Source organism: Rhineura floridana, chromosome 8, assembly GCF_030035675.1.
Source record: "Rhineura floridana isolate rRhiFlo1 chromosome 8, rRhiFlo1.hap2, whole genome shotgun sequence".
Classification (NCBI taxonomy): domain Eukaryota; kingdom Metazoa; phylum Chordata; class Lepidosauria; order Squamata; family Rhineuridae; genus Rhineura; species Rhineura floridana.
Window position 1 is genome coordinate 18,207,094 of NC_084487.1, and position 19,802 is coordinate 18,226,895.

A 19,802-nucleotide genomic window follows, 5' to 3' on the forward strand; every position below is an offset into this window, starting at 1 on the left:
TCAATAAAGACAAATGCAAGATTCTGCATTTAGGCCACAAAAACAAAATGCATGGGTACAGGATGGGAAATACCCGGCTTAGCAGTAGTGCGTGTGAGAATGACCGCAAGTTGAACATGACCCAGCAGTGTGATGCCGCGGCAAAAAAGGCAAACGCGGTTTTGGGCTGCATAAACAGAGCTATAGTTTCCAGGTCGAGGGAAGTAATAGTCCCACTATATTCTGCATTAGTCAGGCCTCATCTGGAATACTGCGTTCAGTTCTGGGCGCCTCATTTTAAGAAAGATATAGACAAGTTAGAGCGGGTTCAGAAGAGGGCGACGAGGATGATAGCTGGTATGGAGAACAAGTCTTATGAGGAAAGGTTGAAGGAACTTGGCATGTTCAGTCTGGTGAAGAGAAGGCTGAGGGGTGACATGATTGCACTCTTTAAGTACCTGAAGGGCTGTCACATAGAGGAGGGTACAGATTTGTTCTCTGCTGCCCCAGAGGGTAGGACTAGGTCTAATGGTTTTAAGTTGCAGGAGCGTAGATTCAGTTTGGACATTAGAAGGAACTTCTTGACAGTAAGGGCGGTTCAGCAATGGAACCGACTGCCTAGGGAGGTGGTGGGATCCCCTTCGCTGGATGCCTTCAAGCAGAGGCTGGACAGCTATCTGCAGGAGATGCTCTAGCTGTGGATTTCCTGCTGTGAGCAGGGGGTTGGACTCGATGGCCTACAAGGCCCCTTCCAACTCTATGATTCTATGATTCTATGTAAAGATCAGAACCTAGGCTGCAATTCTTACCAGGTCTACTCAGAAGCCAGACCTAAAGAAATCAATGGGGCTTATCCCCAGATATGTGGGGTTAGGATTTCAGCTTTAGTTGTCTACTGGTTTTCACACTTCCTGATTATTCCAATGTGGTTCTCAGCTTAAAATGCATGTCAAAACACATTTAGTACAGACAGTGAGAGAAAATACATTTTAAAATATGCATTTTAGAAGAAAATGTGATTTTTTTAAAAAAAATACATATTTCAATGCAATTTTGAAGAGTGAGTTTAAAAATAAATCATTTGCAGGCAGTAGTGTAGTGGCAAATTCAGAAGTACAGCGTCCCTTCATGACAGTCACAGCCATGCCCCTCCTTTTTGTGCTGTGGGTTGAGGATGAGAGCCTCTCTAATGCCTTCTCCCACAACAACAGTTGTGTCTAGGAGCCAATAAGCATGAAAGAAGAGAGTGTTAGCTACTGAAGGGAGTCTTCTCAGTGGCTGACTCACCTCCTTTCACTCTGATTGGCTCCAATCAGCAGGAAAGAACAAGGAAGCACGTGGCTAACACCTTCCCCTTTCACACTGATTGACTCATAGGATGCTGGAGACGTAGGGACCCTGCTGGGACCCTGCTCCCAAAAATGTAAGGGGTCTAAGACCCGCGCGAGACCCCAGATGACCGCTGCTTGCAGGTTAGGAACCTTAGAAGCTGCCTTACACCAAGTCAGACTCTCAATCCACCTAGCACAGTCTTCTCTCTCTCTACTGACTGGCAGTGGCTTCCCAGAGTTTCAGACATGGGACTTTCCCAGACCTGTCTGGAGATGGTGGCGATTGAACCTGGTGCCTTCTGCATACCAAGCAGATGCTCTACCGCTAAGCTGTGGTCCTTCCTGCATGCAGAAATGGACAGAGTAGACCATATATGAAACTGACCCAGACCAGAAACAGGCTGATTTTTCTATCCCCAATCTGAGTCCTATGGAGGACTCATGCTTCGTTCTAGTCACCTATGTGTGATGGGAGGCTTTGTTTCTATTTGGGTTGGGCTGTACGAAGGAAAGGCTCAGTTGAAACACGTCAGGCAAATAGTGGGTCCAGTGATAAATTCTCAGCCCCTTCAAAGGGGTTGTGTTAGCAACTTGCTGCTCTTACTATACCTTTATTCCTCCAGAGATTGTTCCTTTCTCCTTTGAAGCTGAGGATTCTGATCTTGCAGAAGACCTGTCGATGGACAGGACTGTGTTTCTTGTAAAGAGCTGAGTGTTTTCTTTGGATGAATTCTCCATCTGCATGTTCCCTTTCACTCAATCTGGAAGACAGAAACAAGATTATACTGACTCTTTTTGGTTTTGAAACTCTTTCTTTTAAGGAAGTCTTTCTACATTGTCATGTCTTTGGCTAAGGATCCCCTGCCCGTCATCAACAGAACCCCCAGTGTGGTGCAGAGCATTTGGGGACATGTTCGAGGACATGTCCACTTTTACAATGGAAAGGGCACTTCTGAGTATGCAGAGGAAGAATGATTTGCTGTCAGATGATGCTCCTGCTGCTGCATTTCTACAGGAGTCACAGACTGGAAGAAGATCAGCCCAGACCATTGACTCATTCAGAGGTACAGTGGGCAACCTCCTCAGAGGGCAGGCCATTTTGCTGCAGCTCTGCCTTGGGGGTGATTGCATTATCTAATCACAGATAAGGGGACAGAACTACCTGCTGATACAGAGGCCCATACAGAGAAAAGTCAAAGCCAGAGCATTGAATCATTCAGAGACACAACAAGCAGCCTCCTCTGCAGGGATCATAGCTTAGTAGCAGAGCAGCTGCTCTGCATGCAGAAGGTCCCAGGCTCAGTCCCCAGTATCTCCAATTAAAATAAGTAAGCAAGTGTCAGGAGAGGCTTCTCGCTGAGACTCTGAAGAGCCCCTGACAAACAGCATAGACAATATTGAGGTAGATGGTTAAACTTTCAGACCAAAAACACAACCATTTCTCTCTGTCTCCTCAACAAAAACTTTGGTTCATACCAGAACCACCTCTCATCTAGACTATTGCAATCTTCTCCTCTCTGATCTTATGTCCTCTCACCTTCACCCTTCTTGTCTGTCCAGCACTCCACTGCCAAAACCATCCACTGCTCTTGTCACTCTGATCATGTGACACCCCTCCTTAAATCACAACAACAAAAATTTTGGATTTCTTACCTGCCCTTCATCATAAATTCCCAGGGCAAGCTACAGCAACATAAAAATATAATCTTAAAATGAGTTTTGAAAAACGTACAGCCAGAAAACGGGGGTAGGCTTTAAATTCTCTCTCTCTTTCTCAGGTGTCAAAGACTAGGGTGAAGAGGCCACCTGTCTGCTGCTAGATCAGTCACAAGCTCTTTGTCCTTACCTTCAAAGAAGGCTCCATAGCATTCCCTCTGCCCCCACACTGCAATGTACCAACCAGGTATGGAAAGATCTGCCAATTTCAGTTCTCTCAGTTTCTCATTTTTCCAGTCTTAAATTCAGTTCTCCACATTTCTGCAGCAATTTGCATTGCATTTTCATGAAAGTTCTCCAGCATTTTAGTGTGAATTTGTCCAAATAAACACATTTTATAGGCTGTTTTGAGGAATGTGCACACTATTCAAGCAATTTCTCATTATGTAATGCATTTTGTTTGTTATTTTCATTCATATATTCATTTTTATGGACACTTTCCCCTAACAGTTGCATTTTTGTAAACATTGTTTGGTCGGTGAACTGCATTGCAAAGTTTGAATGAGAATTTTGAAAGATGGCTGTGTTTCGATTCTCACATTGTTTCAGGTAGATTCAGCTCAAAATGCAAACTGAATTGAATTTCCCTCTATCCCTAATACCAACACATCCCTGCCCAAGATCTTTGCTCCTTTTTCACTCTACCAACTTCCCCTGAGGATCTCCACCCTTTCTCCCTTGTTGCCCTGTGTGTTTGGAACCACCTCCCACAACATCCAAAGGATGCTGCCTCTTGTGTTTCCTTCAAAACCCATCTTTTTGGAGGAGTCTTTGGCACAGCCCCTTAGTTCCTGTAACTAAGGTCATGTCCACACCATATATTTCATGCATATTTAAGGCACATGTATCTCCCCAACAAATCCTGGGAACTGAAATTAATGAATCTAAGTTAGTCGTGTCCATTAATTTGAATGGCTCTACCCTGAGTATGGTTAGCATTGGATATAACCCAATATGTCCTTAAAAAGACAGGAGCTGATTGGCCAAACATGTCAGATGCTAAAACAGAGGCCCAATTCATACCCATTATTATTCATCATGAAGCATGGCATACTGCTTGAACTGCAAGAAGGCCTTACTTTAAGCATTACCTTCTACGGACAAAAATTCTAAGGTCTTGCTTTAAGCTTCATGTCAATGTCACTTCAATGGATTATTAATGATGTCAGTTTCATGTTAGGCCTGATTCATACATTCATTAATGGCCCCACCTGCACTATACAGTGCATTTAAAGCGGTACCATGCCACTTTAATCAGTCATGGCTTTCCCCCCAAAATCCTGGGCCCTATAGTTTGTGAAGGGTGCTGAGAGTTGTTAGGAGGACCCTATCCTCCTCACAGAGCTACAGTTCCCAAAGTAATTTAACACTCAATCCCTCTTCCTGGGGAATTGTAGCTCTGTGGAGGGAATAGAGGTCTCCAAACAACTTTCAGCACCCTTCATACACCACAGTTCCCAAAATTCTTTAGGGCAAGCCAAGACTTATTAAAGTGGTATAAATATACTGCTTTAAATGCTTAGTGCTGATGGGGTCCATGTTGTATATAGACACCAGTTCCCATAAAATCAGGGGACTCAAGCGAAATATGCATGGTCAGTAACAGCAAACTTTTATACATCTTCCAGACTATCAAACCCATAATGCTTTCAATGTGAATAGATATGAGTCTGAGAATATAAAATCTAAAAGGCAAAGAAAAATTGTTGGTTAAACAGAAATTCTTGAAGCTTTTAACTCAAATCTAGAAACAGAATGTCTGCTGCAAGTCACTTGTGACTAAATCACACACTCCAGCAGATCCACACGATACATTTAAAGCACATTCAATGAACATTTAAACCACATGCCTTCCCCAAAAGAATCCTGGGAACTGTAGGTTGTTAAGGGTGTTGAGAATTTGTAGATTTGTAATGGGAAAACCACAGTTCCCAGGATTGTTTGGGGGAAGTCATGTGCTTTGAATGTGTATTGGATGGGCTTTAAATGTATGGTGTGGAACTGTAGTTGTGATTATGCTTTGCTGGATTGTGTCTCCTATAAGCTGGTATAGAATGACATCTAATAGAAAGATTTTTTTTCCAAAAAGTGAAGATAAAGACAGAGTAGTTCTGAATACTCACGGAGTGCCCTGTTCTGAGGACTTCCATCTTTTTTTTAAAAAAAAACACAACAACCTTTAATAATTTAAAATCCTATTATTCATCATAATAATCCACAGGTTTCTGAAGAATTCCATCTTTTAAAAACCGTATTCATAAATAAATTGTGGTTATTAATTTTTTTAAAAAATGATTGAACTCTTCAGAACAGTAAACTCTGTTGATTATGATAATAATGACAACAGCAACAATAACAATAATATATTTATATAGTGCCATCAACCTACATAGCATTCTTTAAAGAATGACAAGCTTTCTAAAAAAAATCCCCAAACAGAACCATTTTGCCAAGGAGCTTACCATAAAAGAATGTTTTCACTAAAATAATAAAATAACAGTGAAAACACCAAGTACACAGCAGCTTACAGCAACTTTTGAGTTACCCAAAACGTTCATGCTTTTCCCTCAACCGATAAGTCAGTGCAAAAGAAGGCTACAGTACACTAATTCCACCTCGCTCTTTCTTAACCACCATTCATTTCTTTGTAAGCAATGACATTATAGAAAATGTTAGAGAGTGGTTCATCTTTTTGCCAGTCCCTTTAGAACGAAAATGTGTGTGTATTGTTACTTAAGTGATGGAAGAAGACAGACCAGATGGGTTCACAAAACAAGAAAGACAACTTTAGAGAAGAAGGGAACTTGAGTAGATCAAGTTGCAACCTTACCTTGGCAGTAGTTTCGTTCCTGATAGTTCTTTCCTGTGGGCGATCTTGCAAACAAATATGGAGACTCTTCTCCTAGCCTCTAGGTGGAAAAATCTTGAGGGAAACCCCAGTCTGAGACAGGATTCAGTGAGGTAGATCTTATAACTGGAGGTAGAAAGAGGAGACAAGCAATGGCCAAAGGGGGTGTGGAGAATGGCTCTTTGTTTTTCCAGAACAGTTGGGATCTCTCTCTCTCTCCTTGTTTGTTTGGTCTTTTCTTTCCCCCACTACAAATTCCAGGACATGCAAAGGACATGAGCAAAACAGGAGCAGAAATTTTTCACTGCAGAAACAGTTAAAACTTCTTGAGATCTTTCTTTGCGACATACAGCAAGTTTGACAGCATGCACGTGATGAAGCTTTCTCTCTCTCTCTCTCTCTCTCTCTCTCTCTCTCTTTCCCTTCTAAAGCCCTGATCTTCTTAATTGCTGGTTCCCAGGAAATAAAAGACTTCACGGGGGGAACCTGCCAACCAAAGGAGAGGGCAGGTCGGCGGGCAGGGGGGTGTAATGAAAAAACTTTCTTCTGCCTATTCAGAAGTCTCTCTGTAAAGCCACCTTCCCACCACCCCATTATTTATTGAGAAGCTTCCTTATGACGTCTGTAATGTTTTGAACAAGGTTGCAATTTTCATCTTTGAAAAAGGGGGGGATCAAGAGTAGAAAATGTGGGTGTTTCCATGCCAGTTTTCCAGCATTGACACCATTCACTCACTTATTAATTCTTGAGAATCTAAATGATGTCTCCCCCCCCACCTAAAACCATTTCCTCAACCTAATCCTGTTTGTTTATTTTTCATTGATCAGTTACAGAGGTTTCTTAGGAGCTTCCAAAACTGGTGCAGTTCAGTCCTTTCAGGTACGAAAGGGCATAGCGGTATTTGTCTCACCTGGTTTAGAGGTATGACAACATGACTGATGAAGGTGTGCAACAATGGCAGTGTGATCCATTATTTATTTGTTTGTTTATTTCCCACCCTTCCTCCCAGTAGGAGCCCTCTCTCCATTTCCTGTAACAATGCCTCTCTGCCGTCATCCACTCTGCTTAAGTTATCTGTTCACCCTCCCAATGCTGTCTGGTTAGTCATATGGACATAGAAAGCTGCTTTACATCACGTCAGATGTCCATGTAGACCAGCACAGTGACAGAGCATCTGCTTTGCATGCAGAAGGTCCCAGGTTCAATCCTCAGCATCTCCAGGTACAGTTGGGAGAGACCCTAGTCTGAAACCCCCAGAGAGCTGCTGCAAATCAATGTGGAAAATACTGAGCTAGATGGACCAATGGTCTGACTCAACATAAAACAGTGTTCAGTGTTTCTATTCTCTGTTCTGCCTGGGAGCAGCTCTCCAGAATCTCAGGTGGAGAAGTCTATTCCATCACCAACTACTTGATCCCTTAAGGTGAAGATGCTGGGGACCTTCTGTGTGCAGATGTTGCATCACTGCGCTATGGTCCATCCTTCTCACTTCCCTCCTGCAAGTAGAACCGGAGCCCATCCAATGAAGCTGAATGTTGGAAGATTCCAGACAGACAAAAGAAAGTTCACTTCACATAAGGCACAAATAAATTATAGAATTCACTCCCACAAAATATGGTAGCAGCCACCGACTTGGGTGGCTTTAAAAAAAGGATTAGACAAATTCATGGAGGATAAGGTTACTAGCCATGATGGCTATGTTCTACTTCCTATGTCAGAGGCAGTGTGTATAAAATGTATATATTAGTGAAAATAACATACAAAAATGCACCATATTCAGAGAAATTGTTTGCAAAAATGTGTACTCTGTCAAAAGTGTATACAAAAATGTGTTTATTAGGAGACATTAGGAGACATTTGCACTAAGAATTTTCATGAGATTTTTTTTTTTTAATCACAAATTGCTGCAGAAGTACAAAGACTGGGAAAAATGAAAGAATAAAAATAGACAGAGTGCTGGAACAAATAGGCCTTTGGCCTGACCCAGCAGGTCTCTTCTTATATTCTTATGGCCATTTTGCCTTCACTATGTTTAAGTTCTTTACAATTTGGATTGAATAATGTTCTTTGTTCCTGATCCAGATCAATGTATCCTAGCAATGCAGCGTCCATCAGGGTCTTCCAAGCCTACTTCTCCCTCACCCTCTCCAGCTACATCTTTGGCAGACACAGCTGGCCCATCCCTTTGCTCCCAGCCAGCTGTCCTCATTCCTACCATCAGGGGTTGCATTCCCAGCAAGTAAGTCTCAACCCAGATATCTTCAGAGAAAAAGGCCAACACCAGTGGCTGAGATCTCACCAGCTGCCATATGTATTCAGTATACACATCAGTAACGACTGCACAGTCCTCCCATGTTGTGTAATTAACCACAATAGTGCATTAGCGAAACAGAAACAACCCCAAATCCCTTCTGTCTTTCATTGTTGTCTGGAAGCATCTTCCGAAATTGTGTAGCCATTCAAATTGCACTGAATTGCACACAGGTCCTGCCTGTAGGCTTTGCATAGGCACTGCAATCTTCTGGTAGGCCATTGTGAGATAGGATGCTGGACTAGATGGGCCTTTGACCTGTTCCAGCAAGGCTATTCTTATGTTCTTACATTAGGATGTTTAACTTCCCTAAAGAGGAAAAGCTAAAAGGTTTAGTGCCTGAGGGGGAGGAGAGCTGGCTAAGCGGGGTCCTGACAGAGACTTCTAAAACTGTGAATAGCTCTAAGATGAGCAAGGACAGAGAGGAATCTTTCTCATAACATTATTATTCATTTATCAACAATATTTAGATGTCGCCCAATAACAATGTTCTCTGGACTTCCTACAATAACAATAAAATACAACTCAGATACCCAAACTTGGAATCACCAAATGAAGTTAATTGGCCTGGATTCAGGCAGACCAATGAAAATACTTCTGTGCATGATACATCATTTAAGTTATGGAATTCACTATCATGTTATGTGGTGATGGCTACAAGCGCATGGAGGACAGGGCTATCAATTAATAGCCAATACACCTAAATGGAACCTCCATATTCAGAGGCAGTTTTTGTTGTTGTTATGTGCCTTCAAGTCGATTACGACTTATGGCGACCCTATGAATCAGTTACCTCCAAGAACATCTGTCATGAACCACCCTGTTCAGATCTTGTAAGTTCAGGTCTATGGCTTCCTTTATGGAATCAATCCATCTCTTGTTTGGCCTTCCTCTTTTTCTACTGCCTTCTGTTTTCCCAGCATTATTGTCTTTTCTAGTGAATCATGTCTTCTCATGATGTGTCCAACCTTTGAATATCAGACAATGAGGGCAGGCAACATGGGAGGGCTGTTGCCTCAAGCCCTACTTGTGGGCTTCCTGAAGCCAGACAATTTTATTTATTTATTTATTTGTTTGTTTCATTTTTAAACCGCCCATAGCAAATAGCTCTCTGGGTGGTGTACAAAAAGATTAAAATACAGAATATCATAATAAAAACAACCAAACAATAGTAAACACAAACAAGGAACAACAGAAATATAGAAGTTAACACATTAAAATGCCTGGGAGCATAGCCAGGTCTTTATTTTATTTTATTTTTCGTTGCAGATTTATGCAGGTATGCAGTTCTAAGGAAATGCGCTAGGGTGCAAAACCCATTCAAATCAATGATCCTCAAGACTGCACTGTTAATCAATCAATTAATTGGCTGAGGCTGCAACCCTATGCACAAGTTACTGACAGCAAGTCCTACTGAACTCTGTGGGGCTTCCTTTTGAGTTGACATCATCAGCCCTTCCTCACACAGAGCTCACAGTGGCTAACAACATCTAAAACACAACATTAAAAACCAAATTAAAACCATAAACTAAAACCCAATATAAAAATAAAACCATCAACAGTACAATTCAGCAATGGATTTCTCCATAGGGTTACTCTTCCTATGCCCTGAAGGTCTGCAAAAGTTAGTGGGTCTTAAGTTGACACCTGAAGGAAAAATAGCCCAGGAGACATGCAGATCTGTCTGTATAGGGAGGGAGACTCCATGGGCAGGGTGCAGGCAGTCACTAAGAACATGTATACTGAGTCATGTACTGAACTGCACTGTATGTGATTTGATTAAAACCCAGAGAATGTACTGACTATGATTTCTTGAATCAAGTGACAATCCTAATTGCAAGCCTGAGATGCCAACATACCTTGGATACTTTCATATTTCTTACAGTGTGCCTATTCTCCTAAACTCACACACCCCTTCCTGCCCCCCCAGCTGAGTAAATTTCCCTCAGACATTCATCTACACCACAAAAAGATTTTGTACAATACATAGCTGCCAAAGCACAGGGTCACTGCCATAGTCCTATACACCCTCACTTATTTGCAAACCAAGATGATGTGAGAATTTACTCCCTCTTTCACAGACATATACGAAATCACAATCCTCTGACATGTGTTACAGTTTCCTATAACTGACATGCTCCCGTTTCTGATTTAGCTTTCAGTCTTTGTCTTGGTGTTAGAATTCTTCAGTCACCAACTTGGATGGCTTTAAAAGAAGATTAGACAAATTCATAGAGGATCAAGCTATCAATGGCTGTTAGCCATGGTGGCTGTGTTCTACCTTGGAATCAGTAAGCTTCTGAATACCAGTGCTGGACACTGGGGGGTGGAGAGCTCTTGTGCTCAGATCCTGCTTGTGGGCTTCCCATGGGCATCTGGTTGGCCACTGTGGGAACAGGATGCTGGACTAGATGGGCCACTGGCCTGATTATGCTCTTATGTTTTAATGTACCTCCACTCTCATAGGCAGTATACTTCTGAATACCGGTAGCTGGAAATCACAGGAAGGGAGACTGCTGTTGCACTCAGTTCCTGCTTGCAGGCTTCCCATGGGCATCTGGTTGGCCACTGTGAGAACAGGATGCTGGACTAGATGGGCCTTTGACCTGATCCAGCAAAACTTGTCTTATGGTCTTATGTTCTTAATTCATATGTGGACAATGTCATATTTTGAATCATTTAGAGCAGGGTTTTTTAATCTGTGGTCCAAGGGGTCCATGGATGGGCTGCATGGGCTCCATGATCCAGGTGCAAAAAAAATCAATCTCCAATGCAATAAAACAAATTATATTTATTTATGGGGTTCATAGCTTTCATCAGATTCTCAAAGTGGCCCATGACCCCAAAAAGATTAAGAACAATTGCCTTAGAGGGTGAAATTGGAAAGGATTGGTTCCTTACATCAAAACTTTAATATTTTTTAAGGCACATGAAACCACCCCATGTACATTGCATGAGACATAATAAAATTCCAGCAAGATTAGCTAGGGGGAAATGGAGAAATGGATGATAAAGAATGGATAATAATTTGTATTAAATCTAGTAGGGATCTGCTCAAGGTGTTTTGTTTTGTTTTGTTTTGTTGGCTACCCACCAACCAGAGTATTGCTGTGGCTTTAGCTACTTAGTCATTATGGAGGAGGGGCAGTAGTGTGGGACAGACAAAAATATTGACACTAATGCTTTCTCGCATTTGCACAATTAAAACCTCGTGGGATTAGCGGAACAAGTAGAATTGTAACTAAATGGCAATCAAGATTATGAGTATCCATTAGAAGACAGTCTGTTACTACAGTGGCCCTGTCTGCACCTTACAATCTAAAGCACTACTATGCCACTTTAAACAGCCATGGCTTCCCACAAAGAATCCTGGCAATTGTAGTTTGCACAGGGAGCTGAGCATTGTTAGGAGAACTCTATTCCCCTCACAGAGCTACAGTTCCCAGAGTAGTTTAACTAAACTCAGGCAATTGTAGCTCTGTGAGGGGAAGAGGGGGTCTCCTAACAACTCTCAGCACCCTTCACAAACTACAGTTCCCAGGATTCTTTGGGGGAAGCCATAAAGTGTTATAATAGTGCTTTAAATGTAGATATGGCCAATATCTGCAATGTTAGACCTGGATATCTGGCTTCACATCTCTGTTCAGCCATGCAGCTTGCTTGGTAGCCTTGAAAACATGATTCTTTCTTAGTTACTGGAGAGCCAGTGTGGTATAATAGTTAGAGCCTGAGAGACCAGGGTTCAAATCCCCACTCAGCCATGAAGCTCATTTGCTGACTTTGGGACAATCTCCTTCTCTTGGGTTAATTTATCTCACACGTTTTTTAAAACGATAATGGGGAATCCTGTATCCCACCTTGAGCTCTTTGGAGCAAAGATGGGCTTAGGGATGGAGAAGGAATCTGTTTTAAATGGATTTATACACAGAATCTGGCATATTTGATTCATGCCCATAAGATGTAGTGATGGTACCAACTTGGCTGGCTTTTAAAGAGGATGAGACAAATTCATGGAGGATAAGGCTACAAGCTGTGATGGCTGTCTTCTGCCTCCATGGTTGGAGGTTGTATGGTTTTGAATATAAGTTGCTGAGAATCACAAGTGGGGATAGCACTGTTAAACTCAGGTCCTGCTTCTCACAGGCATCTAGTTGGCCACTGTAAGAACAGGATGCTGGACTAGATGGGCCTCTGGCCTGATCCAGCAGAGCTCTTCTTATGTACTTATGATCTGATTGAACTTTGCCTACCACATTGACCCACTTCTTGCCTCAAGTGCCCACTTCTGTCCAAGCTGTTTGTGCATTGTCAGATTTTATAAGTATCAATACACAAGTATTTCTATACTAGGGGCTCTACCCCTGCTCACTTTGCTCTCCAGCCCTTTGCCAAAGCCCCCATTTCCCCCATGGGTCACCGAAGCTCTGCCTCTTCCCCAAATGGATCATCAAAGGTCCCCCTTTCCCCCACAGGTATCTAAAACTCCCTCTTCCCCATGGGTCACCAAAACTTCCCCCTTCCCCCAGGTCACTAACGCGTCCCTTCCCTCCCCCCAGTTTGCCAAAGCTCCCTCCTTTCCCCCCATGGATGACCAAAGGTGCTGCCAAACCTCCATGCTGTTGCTGCCGCCACCAGCCTTCCACCCAGGCCATGGGCTCCAAAGTTACCCTCACCCCCCTACAGGCCTCCAAACCAGCCGCTCGGCCTTCTGCCCCCTGTGGCCACCCCCCTCTGCTGCCAATTAGGTCACCATCTTTTTTGTAAGATGTTTTACTACTATGCCTGTGCATCAAGCTGTGTGACATCATAACGTCATACAAAAATATAGTATAGATAGTTATATGCATTGTTGTTGTATGAATCTGTTTATGTGATGGTTACTTTAGGAAGCCTGGAATGTATATGCGTCTAATATTATATGTATAATAATGCATATAATCTGCATGAATTGTTCATATTTTTAGCAAAACATTTTTTTATTAAAAAAACTAAATGACTTCTTGTCAAGATCAAGGAGTGACATGGGAATTTGGGGGAAAAAACCCAATGTGGTTAATTTATTTATTTATTACATTTATATACCGCCCCATAGCCAAAGCTCTCCGGGCGGTTTACAGTTAAGGCTGACATCAAGGATTTCAGGAGATTCTATCCCTAGGTGGGATATAAATGTAATGAATTAATAGTCTAAGCTACCTCACAAGCTGGTTGAGAGACTAGGTTTTGTCCTCAACGCAGGAGTGTCTCAATCATAAAGAACATCACATTACATTATATTGCTGGGGACATTCACTGCTGATCATGAATAAAAAAACCCTTTTTTAGAAAAGTAGATCTTCCAAATACTATGACTCGATGTACAGCATTCCCTCTCCAGTAGGCATGGGGGAGAAATTCAACTTCGTTCACATTTAAAGGTGAAACTGCCTAATCCTCACTTTCTGAAACAATATGCAAACCGAAGCATTGTCATCTGTTAAAATTTGCACTTCTCTGAGTTTGGCAGTGCAGTTTTCCATCCAAGTAATGTGTACAAAAATGTATATACTAGGGTAAATATGCATTAAGGTGCATACGTTAGTGAAAGTAGCAGGCACAAATGCTTTATATTATGGAAAAATTGCTTTGCAAAATTGCATATAAAATGTGTATATCAGGAGAAGTGCATATTAGAATGCTGATGGATTTTTATGGGTGCTTCTTGGAAAAAAATTACAGATATTGAAACGTGGAGAGTTGAATTTAAGATAAGAAAAATAAGAAATAAGAGAATAAGAGAAAATAAGAAAATGAAGGAACAGATTTGCCCATTCCTGCTCTCCTTTCTGTTGTAGCCTTTTCTGAAACCTGAAGATACAAGATACAAGATACAAAATGAAGAAAGCAACAGACTGCCATCACAGTGCTATTTTTTAAAAAAATGAAATTTGAGCATGCTAAGTGCACCGACCAAATGTCGCAAGTTGTTGAGTAGTAATTTCATTGCTACTGGGATTGCTTTCGTTTCATTTCATTCTTCTTCTTTTGTGTTTGCAAGGAGACAGACCATCTCCATTTCCAAAGCAAAGGGGAAGCTCCGTCACTAACTAAGCTCCAAATTAGCCTCTTGTGAATGCCTTTTTTTTTTTTTGCAATATGCAACATCGAAGGTTATCCCATGGCATATTATCCTCAGTACCATTAACAGCAAAGCATTTAAGAGGGCCAGACAATGTTCGGTCTCAAATACCAAACTGTCACATAGAGGTAAACGAGTTAGGAATAACTTTGCTTTGCATTAACAGCAAAGGACTGCAGAGCTGGGTGATGCAGTGGATTAGCTAGTGATGCTTGTCAAGCTTTTTTGGGTATGAATTTCAGTAATATCTGCATTTATATGTATGCGTTACTGTGTTTCAGTTTGCATACTGTTTCAAAAAATGTGAATTTGGTAAGTTTACCTTTAAATTTGAACTGAATTGAATTTATCTACCATACCTATTTGTAATTCTCAGTAACTGGGGATTGCTCCATTTGTTGTGGATCTCCATTTTCCCTCTCCCAACCTCCTGTTCTCTCTTCTCTAGCCTCCCTACCCCCAGTTAAGGGCCAGATGTGGCCCTTGGACTAGGACACATCCAGTACTCCCTGAAGCTGTGAATGTTCAGAGGAGATTAGAAGTGGTGGGCAAGGTGTGGGTAGAAAAGTATGGCTGCCGTTACTAATTGAGGAATTCCTAACATTGGAAATCAGACTCCTTGTTCCCAGTGACATACATTCAGTTGCAATTGGACCCTAAGTCCTTCAGCTCGGCAAAAGGAACATTTTGTTACAGTCTGTCATGATAAAGTCATATACTTGCAAAGATTAAATTAACACTTGCAAATCTTTCTTATAGCCACACCACACAAAAAGGGACATTGGAAGGGAATGCCACATGAGAATGCAGCTGATTTCATCCGAACGGGAACCACCACCAAATAAGAGTGATTATGTTTTGTTTTGTTTTTCAGCATAAAAACATAATAACAGCCCTGCTGGATCAGGCCAAAGACTATCTAGTCCACCACTTGGTTCTCACTATGGCCAGTCAGATGTCCATGGGAAGCCCACAAACAGAACCTGAGCGCAACAGCACTCTCCCCACTTGCAATTTCCAGCAACTGGTATTCACCTTGGAGTGGTGAGTGGGCTTGCGTGTTCCAATGAACCCTGTGAGCGATGCTGTCGGGAGTCATATACTCCCAGCAGGGTCACCTATGGCGGTAAGGTCAAGGGAGAGGAACCAGACAAAGAACGATCCAAGAAAGTCCTCAACGGCAGAACAGGCGGTGGATAACAATGTGTACATTACAACGGCTGTGAAGGCGGATGAAAGCTGCAGCAGATAAAAGACTTCCAATCGTCGTGGTATCCATGCCATTGGATCAATGCCTTTTTCTGTCAAGATTGTGTGTTGATTGTCATGCGCCGATCTCCCCACATAAAACAAATTCACGCACAGGTGTCCAAGCAAATACCTTATCTTACTCAGCCACGAGTGATCACCAATGAATGAATGAATGCATCCGACAGTGGAGGTAGAACATAGGAATCACTTCCCTTATCACAAAAAATCAGACCTTTTAAGGAAGCAGGTTAGTTGTGCAATACCTCCCAATCAACTATAATTGCACAACCCAGAATTGCTGGTATTGGATTGAATTCCACCCCAAAATAGTGACAGTGTGCAAGTGCCCTACGATTCTTCAATTGTTGAGGCCTCATAATATTTTGTAACATTATTCCATGTGCTTCCTGCTGTGTAAATTGTGTTGTTATGAGTCTGAGAAAGATGGATGCCTCTCATTCTTTTACTTTCAATATTGCACATTGTGCAGAGTGACGGGGAAAGGTCCACACCGTATTTCAGACCATGTGCAATTATTCCCAAAGAACATCTTTATCTGCACTTGAGTCTAGAAAGCAAGCACAAAAATGCTCTGAAAATCACAACATATCAGAAGAACATAAGAAAACAGCTGGTTCATATCAGAAGATCCAGTCCAGCATTCTGTTCTCACAGTAGCCAACCAGATGCCTCTAGGAAGCCCACAAGCAGGACGTAAGTGCAATAGCACTCTCCTACTTGTTGGTCCCAGCCTACTGCCTTTAATACTGGAGATGCTATATAGTCATTGTGGTTAGCAGCTATTGATAGCTTTAGACTCCTGTTCTCATAAAGCTGTTCAGGCTGGTGGACATGGCTACATCTTGTAGCAAAGTTCATAGTCTGGGTGAAGACCTTCTAGCATTATGCGAGAGGAAGAACTTTCTCTACACCAGTGATTTCCATAATTTTTTTTCCCATGGATCACTTGAAAATTTCTGATGGTCTTGGTGAACCACTTCCTGATTTTTCCACCTGTTGTAGCAATTGAAATGCACTGTCTTGGATGCTGTGTGATTTTTTAGCTCAGATTTTATTTCTTGTTTGATTTCTGGTATTTCCACTGCCATTCCGTAGAAGTAACTACAATAAAATACAATGTAAGAAATCAAAGAAGCAATACAAATATGATTAAATGCATATTTAATGCGGACAGGCCAGGGGCCACCTGAATGAAGCTTGTAGAGCTCTGGTGGTCCACAGACCACAGTTTGGAAACCTCTGCTCTGCACCAAGGATAACCTTATACATCCCTAACAGCAGAGCTTGGAAAAGTTACTTTTTTGAACTACAACGCCCATCAGCCCCAGCCAGCGCCATGCTCTTTTCCAAGCTCTGCCTAACAGGCCCCCGTTACCTGCCATTTTTTAAAACTAAAACAACAGCCAATTGTAATCTTTCCTCACAGATGAGTTACTCCACCCTCTTGATCATAATCTTACTTTCTTCTTAATTTTTAATCTAGACTATTTCTAAGGCACCATCTACAGCAGCCTTTCCCAACCGGTGTGCCTCCAGATGTTGTTGGACCACAACTCCCATCAGCCTCAGCCATTGGCAATGCTGGCTGAGGCTGATGGGAGTTGTGGTCCAACAACATCTGGAGGCACACCAGTTGGGAAAGGCTGATCTACAGTATACATTTAAAGCAGTGTTATACCACTTTAAGCAATCACGGCTTCTCTCAAAGAATCCTGGGAACTGTAGATTGTTTTACAACCAATCCTCCTTCCCACCAAACCTTGGGAATTTATGAAGGGAATAGGGGTCTCTAGTGCAGACGGGGCCTAAGATAAGGCCAGTAAACTGTCCTGTGAAGTTTGTTCCGTTCATCTGAGTGCATCTAGTGTCCTTTGGATCCTCTGCCACTTAGCCCAAAATAACACTCCTGAGAAGGTGCTTTCCATTCCTCCTGGAAAGATTCTAAGTGGGGAATGGGATTTTGTTTCTGTAACAGTTTTGCACATGAGAAAAAAAAACCAAAAAACCAAAACACCTTATTTGTGTGTGGTCCTTAATAGTATCAGATTAGTTTTCTCACCAGGGTGGTCCGTCTCCTCCTACAACAACCCCTTCCAGCAGCAATGGCCTTGAAAAACAAGTCATGAAGAGAGTATAATTAAGCACTCTTTTCAAATAAAAATGCTTCCCACTTGGATGTGGTGGATCACATGTCTGGTATATTTAGTGATCTAATGAATCAGTCTGCACTTTGTTTCGGATGTCTGTTGTCCACCTTGTTAACTTGCTTTATGCTCCAACTGTACCTCAAACCAGGAATATGTGTAGAAGATTAATGTCTCAGTCCAATTTGTGCCTCCAACAAAATACAGCTGTTTATGAAAGGCGATAGCCCAAATAATTCTCCTACAGGGCAATCCTAACCATGTCTGCTCAGAAATATTGAACGAAATGGGGCTTATTCCTAGGTAAGTGCATATGATCCCACATCTAGAAGAGAGAGCAGGGGGTGATGGGGCTGGAGCCCAGCGGCATCTGGAGGGCACCTTGTTGGCTGTCCCTGGTGTAGATGGCAGGTGAATGAGTGCGTGTTGGGGATTGGCAGAGAAAGAAAAAGAGGTGGGAGGTTGTTGGGATGGTAGAAGGGAGGTGGGGAGTAGGGGGAAAGTTGGGAACTGCTCTTTTAACTGAGGAGTAATGGTTGTGGATTTTTTTTACAAAATGAAGAACATGCAAGAATCCACAAGGTGTGATTTTTCAGACTGATTGCCATGGATTCACTTGATCTGGGACTCAGCATGCTTTTGTGATGCAGAATGATGTTTCTTTGTGTGGATTTCAAGTCCCATGAGCTAGGGATGAACAAATCTGTTAATTTCAGTTTGCCATTTTCCCCATCTTAAGTTCAGTCCTCCACATTTCCACATCCATTTGCATTTTTTTAAAAAAGTCCTTCATCTGCAAATTTCTTCTAATGCAGACATTTCTGCATAGCTGTTTCCCCTAACACAAAGCATTTTTGTTTGTTGCTTTCACTACTATCTGCTTCCTTATGAACACTTTACCTTGCACATTTTTGTACACATTATATGGTTGGAGAAATACATTGCAAAATTTGGAGAAATACAAAGTTTGAAGGATGGCTGTGTTTCGGTTTGCACATTTTTCGGAATGTGAGATTTATTTATTATTGCATTTATATCCCACCTTTCCTCCAAGGAGCTCAAGGTGGCATACATGGTTCTCCTCCTCCTTCATTTTATCCTCACAACCACCTTGTGAGGTAGGTTAGGCTGGGAGTCAGTGACTGGCCCAAGATCACCCAGTGAACTTCATTGCCGATTTGAACCCTGGTCTCCCAGGTCATAGTCCAACACTCTAACCACTTCATCATACTGGCTCTCAGATAGGTTTGCCTTTAAATTTGAACTGAAACAAATTTCTCTCCCCGCCTCATCCCTACCGTCCAAGGACATACTAGTTTTCCTGGGGCTGGGCTCACCTGTTTGTGTTCTGCAGTTCCTCCTCTTGCTTTGTCCTTGTGGCCATCTGGAATATGTGGCAACCCTATGCACACTTACTGGTGAGCAAGTCCCATTGAAATCAGTGACACTTACTAAGATAGAATCAGGCTGCTCTATAAGTCTTCCATCATGGATACATGCAAGCGTGGAGTTCAGGGGTGTAGTTGTCTGGGGTCTTGGAGGGTCTTAGACCCCTTATTTTTGGGGGTGCAGGGTTCCACCCAGGTCCCTATGTCTTCAGCATCCTACAATCCAATCAGCATGAAAGGGGAATGTGTTAGCCACTGAGAAGAACCTTCTATCATGCTTGTCCTTTCCTGCTAATTGAAGCCAATCAGAGTGAAAGGTGAGTCAGCCACTGAGAAGACTCTTCTCAGTAGCTAACACACTCTCATGTTGGCTCCTAGGAACGTCTGTTGTTGTGGGAAAAAGGCAAGCACAGGAAGGACTGAGGGGTGTGGAGACAACTGAGAGCAAGCAAGGGAGTGACAGACATAGCTGTGAGTGGGCACGGTGTTACTATCATGAAGGGACCCTGCACTTCTGAATTTGCCACTACATTACAGCTGGGGTTATCACGATTATTAGCAGAAGTATTAATAGTTTGTGTGAAGTTTGTACTATATGTATGCATGCATGTATGTATAAAATATGTTCAAGACAGAGGCCTCATAGTGAGTTTGGCCACAATCTATCTTGCTCAATACTGTCTACACTTACTGTC

General features: G+C 42.2%; 1 protein-coding gene across 1 annotated transcript in view; it reads right to left on the bottom strand.

The window, feature by feature from the left end:
- SLCO1C1 (solute carrier organic anion transporter family member 1C1) overlaps positions 1–6,136 on the bottom strand; it is a 32,404-nt gene extending 26,268 nt beyond the window's left edge. The window contains exons 1-2 of the mRNA XM_061582696.1: positions 5,857–6,136; positions 1,920–2,071 (exon numbers count right to left, since the gene is read on the bottom strand). Of these exons, the coding sequence (XP_061438680.1) occupies positions 1,920–2,054 (135 nt within the window). The 5' untranslated portion in view covers positions 2,055–2,071; positions 5,857–6,136. The remainder of the gene's footprint in view (positions 1–1,919; positions 2,072–5,856) is intronic.
- Between the last annotated feature and the right edge of the window lie 13,666 nt (positions 6,137–19,802).